We start from the raw sequence: 12428 nt of genomic DNA, 5'->3' as shown, positions 1-12428 counted from the left end.
CATAACAAGTTGTCACAACGAACACAATAAATGGCCAACAACACCTCGAACCCAATCGAGTCACACTCGATTCACGAAATGAGTGAGGACACCACCACAATGGTTACCTTGGTATTCTCGATGTGAGAATCCAGAAGTTGTGGGCTCTATATGATCTTAGTTGAGGAAGAGACTGGAGGACAACGATCGTGTAAACGATCGAGCAAGTGGGAGATAAGATGTTGTCTATCGTATAGACGAAGTGCTCGATCGTTTAGTCAACGACAACCTATCATATAGACTTAGCCACACAATCGTGTAGCTACGATCAGCTAAATGACTATCGTATAGTCAAAGCTCCACGATCGTTTAGTCTTTACACAGGTATTGCTTAATGAAACTATTTCACTTGATAGCTTATCCATGAGTTCTTTTTGAATGAGGTAACCACTAATTTTAGGAAAATATTTTTTCTTTTATCTCACGGTTACCATAAAACCACCAATAACCTCCCATTCATTTTGTTATTAGAAAAAAATTAATTAATTATCATATAATTTATTATAAATAAATATGATAACTAACTTACCATATTATATTTATAACCTATAGTTTTTAATATTTCATCTCATGAAACATACAAACCATAGTTCTTTTTCGATTTTATGGTACTTAATATACATCATATTTACATTAATCCTCCAAGTAATGTATCTCATACATCACACCAAATATATCACATATAATTGAATTTCCTCTTGTTAATTTGAACACTTCAAACTAACCCCAAGAACTGATTCTCAACTTGAATCTATTGAGCTACCAATGCGCCTTATGGACCTGTAGCTTGAAGCTCCAACGATACGTGAATAACTGACTAAACTCTTTAGTCACGGAATCTACCATCCGTTAACTGTCCGGCACTCCACTAAAGAGCGACAGCTGCACTCTTCTCACTACAGATATATTTCTGTGTCCATATCAACCAATCAACAGTGTGATAACCCTTCACAGATCGTTCGTAAGTACAGTCGGGCTAATTTACTGTTTCACCCCTGTAGTTACATCTAACTCCTTAAGTACCACTGATTCCTATAATAAACAATAAGTCATAGTCCTATTATGACTGGGTCCCCTCTTCCAAAGAGAGGATGTGACCATTATGTTTAAGACCTAGAATCAGCACTTAAGGGAGCAATCTAACTATTTACCCCTGCTTCAAGGAAGAAGTGAATTCTATTTTGTGCAACTGAGTTCCTAGCTCCCCAATCAGACAAATCCCTAAAAATGTAGGCTTGTTGAGTTGGCAATCTGACCACTCTCACCCATACTAATCAAAGAACTGTCCTCATAGGCAGGAGTTCCCAAAATACTCACGATTAAGGTCATGTCATCTATGGTCGTTTAAGTGAGATGTAAGTCTCAAGTATCAACGGCGTTATATAAAAAGACTAATCATCTTGTGGTCCAGTCTTATACAAACTCTTTGTATAGGACACCCCCGCTCGCATGTCTCCACATGAATGGCCAGGATCAGACCATCTGTTGTTCACAACACTTGTAAACCTCTACAAAGCGGGTCGTATCCGTAGTGTCACCAGGATAAGGTATCCCTCCTTTATCGTTATACTATAGACCTTTTAGGTTATTACTTAAGGCATGATCCACTTATATATCTCATATGCATGCTTAAGTTTACATAAAATAACCACGGATCTTTGTTTATTGGATATGAGTAAATGCAAATAAAATAACTCTTATTTTATTAATAACAATATGTACAAAGTTTACAAACTACGAGACTCCGAGAGAATTAGGACACCAATCTCAACAATTTCCTACTTGTCCTAATGCCTCGAGAGACTAATGTACAATACATGAAAAAAAACAAATATAATATATAATAAACTAGGGCATACTTTATACCCTAGTATCATCTCCCACTTGCCCTAGACAAGATGCCACATGTTCCATAGACTCAGACTTTTCAGATGACCCTCGAACACTTTAGCCGTGAGAGCCTTTGTAAACGGATCAACAACATTATGGTCTGACATGATCTTCATGACTATCACATCACTGCGATGCACAATCTCCCTGATCAAATGATATTTCTGTTCTATACGCTTGCCTCTAAGTTGACTCTGATGTTCCTTTGAATTTGTCACATCCCCACTATTATTAAAATAGAGAGTGAATGCCAAATACATATTTGGAACAACTTCCAAATCTGTAAGGAACTTCCTTAGCCAAATAGCCTTTTTAGCTGCTTCACAAGCGGCTACGTATTTGACTTCCTTAGTGAAGTCTGTGATGTATCCTTCCTTGATGCTTCGAAAAACCACAGCCCCTCCATTCATAGTGAACACTAACCCTGATGTCGATTTCCGAGAATCTCTATCAATCTAAAATTCAGAGTCTATGTATCCTGTAAGGATAAATCCTTATCTCCATACACGAGCATGTAGTCCCTCATTTTCTGAAGATACTTGAAGATCGTCTTGACTACCGTCTAGTGGTCTAATCCTGGATTGGATTGATAACGATCGGCAGTCCTTACTGCATAGCAAATGTCAGGTCTAGTGCATAATATTGCATACATTAAACTTCCAACAACCGAAACATAAGGAATCTTTCTCATGTCCTCAACCTCTTGAGGTGTCTTAGGACACTGATCCTTAGACAAAACAATTCCATGTCGAAAGGGTAATAAACCCTTCTTGGAATCCTGCATCATGTACCTGATCAACATTTGATCAATGTATGACGCCTAAGACAAGGCCAATCACTTGTTCTTACGATCCTAAATGATCTGGATCCTTAGAACATACTGCACCTCTCCCTGTAACGCTCCAAATTTTCAGGTAAAATTTTGTTTAAATTGGAGTTTGTTTTGGTTGAGATTTTGTTTTCCTTAGAATCTAGTTAAATTTTTTCTTTCTTTTTTTGGGAATTAATAAAGCCTGGGGAGTTAGGGTTAAAAGAAATAAATTGTATATATTTATATATAATTACTTAGGGTTATTGGAAAGTGTGCCAAAGGAAAAAGAAAGATAGAAGAAACCCATCCCCTTGTTCCAATCGTGTGACACCATCCCTTCCTCCTTTTTTTGATTTTGCTCGCGCCGTTGTGAAGCTCGGCCATCGATGACTCGCAGCTGCGCCTCCCTACGGTTCGACGTCCACCACATGTCAGATCTCTCCCTCCTCTCAGTTCCATGCGTTCCACCGCAGGTCCCAGCCGCGCGCCTAGCCAGCCGTCTGCATAAGTCAGCACTGCTCGACTCCACCTCCAACAGTCGCGCCGCACGCTAATGCCTCCACTAGCCTCGCCTTGCTAAGTTCGCCAGCCGTCGGCCTAACCCAAGCATCGTTCACCAATTCTAACGTGGATAGTTTCGATTGTTGTCGGAACGTGGTTGGTTCTGTCTGATTCTTCTATTTGGTGTAAGTTTCGGGTTCTTTTGCTAGGCTCATTGTCATTAGTTGTATTGGGCTAAAGCTATTTTTTTACCCATGAAATTTTTTGTGGTTGATTTTAGAATCTAGTCGTGGTGAAAGAAGTTTCCAAGTGGAGTGAAGGTTTATTTGGATCAGTTCAGTACCTTAGGTAAGTGGATGCAGTTTCACTGCATTTTTTGGGAGGGGTTATGCTGCAGTGTTTTATTTCAAACCATTGACATTGTTGTGCGGATAGGTTGGATAGCTTTTTTTGAAGTGTTGGGAGTTGGCTTCGAGTGTGTAGGTTTTCGTGGCTATCGTGTTTGAATTGAACTACCTGGTTGTGTCAAAAACTTAGGTAAGTGATTTACTACCGGTTCGCCCTCAAACCCAAGCATGTATTACATATTGGTCCCTACGTTGTATGAGATGTCTCGATATGCCTGTTGGTCAGTTGAAAATTTTGGTAACTTATGCTTATGTCATGGAATGTTGATGCTATATGTTGTGATAGTGTTTTGCGTATGGATTAATTGTGAACTGTTATGTGATCTTAGCATGATTTAAGACCTCAATTGTATGCTTATGACTTTATGAGATTGCAGTGATGGTTGGCACTTCTATTGGGCTATGCACATCACATGTGAGCCTTCGGGCTCACACTTTATGCTTATGTACGGTGACCCCTTGGGACCACCACTTATGTTTATGTTTGTGCCTTTCGGGATCACTACTTATCAAAGCGTACCTTCAGGTTCACCTCTTATGCCTATGCCTATGCCTACGCCTATGATGCCCTTATGCATTTCTGTCCTAATGGAAAGGCTAACAGATCACTGAGTGGGCCCAGTAGTAGGTTGTTTACTGAGTATATTTTTATACTCATCATTTTTCTTTCATGCTTTTTTTTCAGGTAAGGGTAAAGATAGACTGGCGCATGACAAGAGAGATCCATGACTTGGCCATTTGGATGGATTATTGCTTCTGCACTTATGTTTCAAGTATCTGTGTCTGGTTTAGGAGTCAGGCATTTTAAAATCTTATGAAATATTCCTTGATTTTATTTAACTGTTATTTATTTTAAAGAATGGTTAAGGGTACCCCAAATGGTTTTTTTTTTTTTTTTAGGTTTTCTCTTCTTTGCTTATTTGAGCATTATTTAATAAATAAAAATTTTATCTCTTTTATTTAATTACTCTTTGAGAAAATGTATTGCTAAGCCTATGCATGCATAAAGTAGTGTCCTAGAAAAACTAGAAATTTGGGTCGTTACAGTTGGTATCAGAGCCTAAGTTTTAGGTTCTGTAGACTGACTTACATCGTGAGTCCAAACATTTTCTTATGGCCACGAAGGGATCTCTCATCATCGTCAGGTATGTCGTTTAAAGTTCTTTAGGGAATTATGTATGAAATCTTACCTGTTGTGTAGTCGGTTGATGGTTTACCCTGCTAGCATTTATTAAAGCATTACGTGTGGTTATAAGGTATGGCACCACGAACTAGAGGAAGGGGCAGTCGAGGTAAGAAAGTAGTTGAGGAGCAGGACCTGACATACAAGACTCTGAGGTGCAGAGCCAAGAAGTGTAAGACCCGCCACCTCATGACCCTTCTGGGTTAGCCTGGCAAAGGGTTAGGCCAAGAAGCGAGCCTCGAACTTCAACTGTGCCCCCACCAGATTCGTCATCCTCTGAAATTTCAGTAGAGTATATGGCCATGGCTGCAGCTATTGGGAATGTCGTTACACAGGCCGCAGTAGGACCGCTAAGGGATATGGTGGCTGAGCAGATAGCTCAGCATGCACAGTCGCAGCAAGCACCATCCTCGTCGGTGTCATAACCACAGGTTCAGAATCAAGATAGGGCCACGAACCGGATTGTGGTAGGCCCTTCCTTGGAGGCCGGATATCTATGGGACTTCCAGAAATATGATCCCTGACATTTAACGGGTCCCCGAAAGACCCCACAAATGCAGAGTTATGGTTGTCAACCGTGGAGGGGATTTTTCAGTACATGAGATATCCAGTGGGGGCTAAGCCATATGGGACCACTTCAAGGAGCGGTCTTACGAGAAGTACTTCTCTGCTCACATGAGGTACAACAAGCAGGTTGAGTTTACGAATCTGAAGTAAGGGACCGCGACAGTAGAGGAGTATGAAGAGGAGTTTGACAGGTTGTCTTGCTTTGCCCTTGATCTGGTGTCTACTGAAGCAAAGATGGCTAAAATATTTGTGCAAGGACTCCAAGACGGGAAGCGAGTATTGTGAAAGCTCTGGAGCCTCCCACCTATGTCGCAGCATTCTGAGTGGCAGCACGTGTGGGTTGTTCTTCAGGGATAGAGTTCCTGAAGTCCTTGACGGAGGAACCTGCCCCAGCCTAGAAGAGGAAAACTGAGCAGAAATCTCCGGGACCTCCGCAGAAGGTTCAGAGTATAGACAGGTTGGTAGGGCACGTCTAGCGGCAAGCTACTGCTTCAGGAGGAGTTTGAAGGGAAAGACCGGTGTGCAAGTCGTGCGGGAAACGTCATTGGGGACGCTGTTTGATTGGCACGGGGACTTGTTTCAGATGTAAGCAGGCAGGGCATACGGCAGACCAATGCCCTAGTAGTGGTTCCAAAAGTGCAGGGGGTCAGCCCTCGAGTTCGCTTCAAGGTAGTTCAAACCGACAACAAGAGCAGGGTCGAGTCTATGCCACCAGCCATCGGGAAGCTGAGCATTTAGGAATAGTAGTGACAGGTACGCTCCCAATCTTGGGGCACTATGCCTTGGCATTATTTGACTCTGCCTCATCTCTTTCTTTCATTTCATTTTTATTCGTAAAACGTGCTATATTAGTTTTAGAACTCTTGGGTTATGTTTTATCAGTATCTAGACCATCAGGAGAAATTATGATAGTAAGTGAAAAGATAAAAGCGTGTCAGTTAGAAATAATGAATCGTTCCCTTGATGTGACTCTAATAGTGTTAGACATGCGTGACTTTGATGTAATCCTGGGCATGGATTGGTTGGCTGCCAACCATGCTAGCATAGACTGTTCTCGTGAGGAGGTGATTTTTAACCTTCCTAGGGAAGCCAATTTTAAGTTCAAGGGGGCCAGGAGGGTAGTTTTGCCCAAGGTGATTTCAGTGATAAAGGCCAAAAGGTTGATTAACCAAGGTGTCTGGAATATCTTGCCTAGTGTAGTTGACACAAGAGAAACTGAGATTGCTCTAACCTCTAAGCCAATTGTGAGAGATTATCCCAATGTGTTTCTGAAAGAACTTCCAGGCTTGCCTCCACCAAGGGAGATTGATTTTGCGATCAAGTTGGAGCCGGGCACTATTCCCATATCCAAAACTTCATACAGAATGGCTCCGACCGAATTGATAGAACTAAAGGTTGAGTTGCAGGAACTACTTGATAAAGGGTTCATACGACCCAATGTTTCTCTGTGGGGTGCACCAGTGTTGTTTGTGAAGAAAAAAGATGGATCGTTACGTTTATGCATAGACTACAGAGAGTTGAATAAGGTGACCATCAAGAACAAGTACCTGCTTCCTAGGATCGATGACCTGTTTGATCAGCTACAGAATGCTACTGTATTTTCCAAAATTGACCTACGGTTAGGTTACCATTAGTTGAGGATCAGGGACTGTGATATCCCGAAGACTGCATTTGGATCCAGATACGGGCATTACGAGTTCATTGTAATGTCTTTTGGTTTGACCAATGCTCCAGCGGTATTCATAGATTTGATGAATACGGTGTTCAGGGATTTCCTGAACACATTTGTAATTGTTTTCATTGATGACATCTTGGTCTATTCCAAGACAGAGGCAGAACACGAGGAACATCTTCGTAAAGTCCTAGGAATCCTGAGGGAAAACAAACTGTATGCAAAGTTTTCTAAGTGCGAGTTCTGGCTACGAAAGGTGTCCTTTCTTGGGCATGTGGTGTTGAGGTACGGGGTTTCAGTAGATCCAACTAAGATTGAGGTCATTACAAATTGGCCCCACCCTACAATGGTCAGCAAGGTGCGCAGTTTCCTGGGGTTGGTTGGGTACTATCGTAGGTTTGTAGAGAACTTCTCTAGCATGGCCACACCATTGACTCAGCTAACCCAGAAGGGAGCTTCATTTGTTTGGAGCAAAGCTTGTGAGGATAGTTTTCAGGACCTCAAGCAAAGGTTGGTTTCAGCACCGATTCTCACAGTACTAGAGGGCTCCGGGAATTTCGTGATCTACAGTTATGCTTCTAAGAAGGGTTTGGGTTATGTGCTTATGAACATGGTAGAGTGGTCGTCTATGCCCCCCGTCAATTGAAAAACCATGAGTAAAACTATCCTACTCACGACTTGGAACTGGCAGCGGTGGTGTTTGCCCTGAAGATATAGAGGCACTACTTGTATGGGGAAAAGATCCAAGTTTTCATCGACCACAAGAGTCTGAAATACCCAGAAAGAGTTAAACATGAGGCAACACAGGTGGCTCGAGTTAGTAAAGGATTACGACTGCGAGATCCTCTACCACCCAGGTAAGGCGAATGTGGTAGTCGATGCCCTTATTCAGCCGCCTTGATCACTAAGCAGGTTCAGTTGTATAAGAATCTGGAGCGAGCAGAGATTGCGGTGGCAGTGGGTAAGTCACTTCACAGCTAGCTCAGATGACAATATGACCAACCTTGAGGCAGAGGATTATTGTTGCAAAGCAGGGTAATTCGGACCTGGTTCAGAAATGTCATCAGGTAGGGTCGGGCCAGGCCAGTAATTTTCTGTGTCGGTGGACCAAGGCCTTCTGTATCGAAGACGGTTATGCGTTCTGGCAGATGATGGCCTAAAGGGGGAATTGTTGACAGTAGCTCACAACTCTCCATTCTCAATGCACCCAGGTAGTACTAAAATATACCAAGATTTGAAGCGGTATTACTTGTGGCTCAATATGAAAAGGGAGATAGCCGACTATGTCAGCAAATGATTAGCCTGTCAACAGGTGAAGGCCCCAAGGCAGAAGATAGCAGGCTTGCTACAGCCATTGGATGTGCCAGAATGGAAATGGGAGAACGTGGCTATGGATTTCATTACGGGTTTACCTTGGACAGCGAAGGGCTTCTCAGTGATTTGGGTTTTTATAGACGGGCTCACCAAGATGGTGCATTTTATTCCAAGGAAGCCCACGTATACGGTGAGTAAATGGGCTCGGCTATATATGAAGGAGATAGTAAGATTGCATGGTGTGCCAGTGTCAATTGTGTCCGACAGGGACCCTCGTTTTATCTCCAGCTTTTGGAAGAGCCTCCAGGCAGCATTGGGGATGCAATTAAACTTCAGTAATGCCTTCTAACCCCATATGGATGGGCAAACAGAACGCTTGAATCAGACGTTGGAAGACATGTTGCGCATTGTGCGTTGGAGTTCTCAGGGAGTTGGGACTCTCATTTGCATTTGGCAAAGTTTGCTTATAATAATAGCTATCAGGCTACCATTAGCATGTCACAATTTGAAGCTCTTTACAGTAGAGGTTGAAGGTCTTCTGTTTGTTGGGGTGAGATTGGGGAGAGGAAATTGATGGGAACTAAGTTAATGGAGTTGACAAATGAAGCCATGCAGAAGATCAGGGCTTGAATGGTAGCAGCACAAAGTAGACAGAAAAGTTACACTGATGTTAGGTGTAAAGATCTTGAGTTCGAGGCAGGTGACAAAGTGTTCCTGAAAGTGGCACCAATGAAGGGTGTCCTGAGATTCGGAAAGAAGGGTAAGCTAAGTCCGCATTTTGTAGGGCCATTCGAGATCTTTGAGCGAGTCGGCCTTGTGGCTTACTATTTGGCTTTTCCATCGTCTCTCTCCGCGGTCCATAATGTTTTTCATGTCTCCATGTTGAGAAAGTATTTAACGGACCCGTCTCATGTGGTGGACTTTGATCCCTCGCAGCTGAATGAAAATTTAAGCTATGAAGAGAAGCCTACGCAAATTGTGGCCAGAGAGGTGAAAGTTTTGCGCAACAGGGAGGTGGCACTGGTGAAGGTTCTGTGGCAGAATCATCAGTTTGAGGAAGTAACTTGTGAGCGAGAGGACGAAATGAGAACACTGCATCCAGAGCTCTTCCAGGACTAGAACTTCCGAGGATGAAAGTTTCTTAAGGAGGGAAGGATGTAATGCTCCAAATTTTGGTAAAATTTTGTTTAAATTGGAGTTTGTTTTGGTTGAGATTTTGTTTTCCTTAGAATCTAGTTGAGTTTTTACTTTCTTTTTTTGGAAATTAATAAAGTTAGGGGAGTTATGGTTAAAAGAAATAAATTGTATATATTTATATATAATTACTTAGGGTTATTGGAAAGTGTGCCAGAGGAAAAAGAAAGAGAGAAGAAACCCTTCCCCATGTTCCAGCCGTGCGACGCCATCCCCTCCTCCCTTTTTCGATTCCGTTCGTGCCACTGTGAAGCTCGGCCACAGGCAACTTGCAGCTGCGCCTCCCCACCGCCCGACGTCCACCGCACATCAGATCTCTCCCTCCCCCTCAATTCTATGTGTTCATCACAAGTCCCAACCGCACGTCTAGCCGGCCGTCCGCGCAGGTCAGCGCTGCTCGACTCTAACTCCAATCAATTACGTCGCACACCGACGCCTCCCTAGCCGCGCCTTTTCAAGTTCGTCAGCCGTTTGCCTAACCCAAGCGTCGTTCACCAGTTCTGATGTGGATAGTTTCGATTGTCGTCGGATTATTGTTGGTTCTTTTTTATTCTTCTGTTTGGGGTAAGTTTCGGGTTCTTTTGGTAGGCTCATTGTCATTGGTTTTATTGGGCCACAGATATTTTTTACCTATGAAATTTTTGGCTGTTGATTTCAGAATCTAGTAATGGTGAAGGAAGTTGCCAAGCAGAGTGAAGGTTCGTTTGGAATAGTTCAGTACCTTTGGGTAAGTGGATGCAGTTTCACTGGATTTTCCAGGGGTGTTATGCTGTTATGTTTTGTTTCAAACCATTGACACTATTGTGTGGGCAAGTTGGATAGCTTTTTTTTAAGTGTTGGGAGTTCGCTTCGAGTGGCAAGTTTTCGTGGCCGTCGTGCTTGAATTGAACTTCCTGGTTGTGTAAAAAACATAGGTAAGTGATTTACTACTGATTCGCTCTCGAACCCAAGCATGTATTACGTATTGGTCCCTACATTGTATGAGATGTCTCGATATGCCTATTGGTCAGTTGAAAATTTTGGTAACTTACGCTTATGTCGTGGAATGTTGATGTTATGTGTTGTGATTTTGTTTGGCGTATCGATGAATTGTGAACTGTTATATGATCTTAGCATGATTTAAGACCTCGATTGTATGCTTATGACTTTATGAGATTACAGTGATTGTTGGCACTTCTATTGGGCTATGCACATCACATGTTGTGAGCCTTCGGGCCCACACCTTATGCTTATGTATGGTGTCCTCTTGGGACCACCACTTATGTTTATGTTTGTGCCCTTCGAGGTCACTACTTATGAAAGCGTGCCTTCGTGTTCGCCCCTTACGCTTATGCCTATGCCTATGCCTATGCCTACTCCTATGATGCCCTTATGCACTTCTGTCCCTATGGAAAGGCTAACAGATCACTGAGTGGGCCCAGTAGTGGGTCGCTTACTGAGTATACTTTTATACTCATCATTTTCCTTTCATATTTTTTTTCAGGTAAGGGTAAAGATAGACCGGTGCATGACAAGAGAGATCCGTGACCTGGCCATTTGGACGGATTATTGCTTTCGCACTTAGGTTTCAAGTACTAGTGCCTGGTTTAGGAGTCAGACATTTTAAAGTCTTATGAAATATTCCTTGATTTATTTAACTATTATTTATTTTAAAGAATGGCTAGGGGTACCCCAAATTGTGTTTTTTTTTTTTTTAGGTTTTCTCTTCTTTGCTTATTTCAGCATTATTTAATTAAATAAAAATTTTTATCTCTTTTATTTAATTACTCTTTGAGAAAATTTATTTCCAAGCCTATGCATGCATAAAGTAGTGTCCTAGAAACATACTAGAAATTTGAGTCATTACACTCCCAAATCTTTCATTTGGAATTGGCCGGCTAGCCACTTCTTAATGTCAGTCAGAAAACCAACATCATTCCTAATGAGTAGGATATCATCCACATACAGTACCAAGAAAGCTATGAGTTGTTGATGATTTTCTTGTAAACACAAGGCTCATCAACATTTTGATCAAAGTCAAATGACTTGATTGCACTGTCAAATCTAATGTTCCACGATCTAGATGCTTGTTTCAACCCATAAATGGACTTATTAAGCTTGCAAGCTCTTTGCTTTTGATCTGGAACAACAAACCCCTCTTGTAGAGCCATGTAGATGGTCTCCTCAAGATTACCATTCAGAAAGGCAGTCTTGACGTCCATTTTCCATATCTCATAATCATAAAATGTGGCTATGGACATGAGCATCCTGATAGATTTGAGCATGACAACAGGTGAGAGAGTTTCCTTATAGTCCACTCCTTCGACCTGGGTATAACCCTTTGCCACGAGTCTAGCCTTAAAGGTTTACACCATTCCATCTACACCACGCTTTCACTTGTAGATCCATTTACACCCTATAGGTTTTACCCCATCAAGCTGATCCACAAGCTCCCAGACTTGATTGAAGTACATAGACTCCATCTTCTGGTTCATAGCTTAAACCACTCATCTGTGTCAACATCCTCCATTGCTTGCTTAAAAGATAATGGATCCTCGACCCCATCATTAAAAATGATGTCTTGAGCTTTAGTCAAACCCATGTAGCATTCTGTGGGTTCATAACCCTCCCAATACGACGAGGCAGTCTCAACTCTTAAAATGGTTGACTAGATGTACCGACATCAACAACTCTTGTTGATCTATTGGTCTGTTCAACAACCCTTGTTGAAATCTCATGTAAAACAAGCTTGCTTCATCGTTTATGATCCCTGATGTGGTCTTTTTCCAAGAAGATATATTGACACAGACACTTTATTCTCACTCGGATCATAGAAGTATCCACCCCTCGTTTCCTTAGGGTAACCTACAA

The 12428-nt window shown here is 42.1% G+C and overlaps 1 protein-coding gene across 1 annotated transcript; it reads left to right on the top strand.

The window, feature by feature from the left end:
• Positions 1-9014: 9014 nt before the first annotated feature.
• On the top strand, positions 9015-9503 carry LOC150036584 (uncharacterized). Its single transcript, XM_090313178.1, has one exon. It carries the CDS (start codon positions 9015-9017, stop codon positions 9501-9503), a length of 489 nt encoding a protein of 162 aa, XP_090169304.1.
• Positions 9504-12428: the final 2925 nt, after the last annotated feature.

This window comes from Benincasa hispida, chromosome 4, assembly GCF_027475165.1.
Source record: "Benincasa hispida cultivar pf3 chromosome 4, pf3_genome.v1.1, whole genome shotgun sequence".
NCBI classification, from domain to species: domain Eukaryota; kingdom Viridiplantae; phylum Streptophyta; class Magnoliopsida; order Cucurbitales; family Cucurbitaceae; genus Benincasa; species Benincasa hispida.
The sequence above is the reverse complement of the archived record's forward strand: the minus strand, read 5'-3'. Positions and strand labels throughout refer to the sequence as shown.

Excerpts from the sequence above, each read along its gene's own strand:
- LOC150036584 (XM_090313178.1), top strand. The coding sequence starts at position 9,015 with ATGGTAGCAGCACAAAGTAGACAGAAAAGTTACACTGATGTTAGGTGT.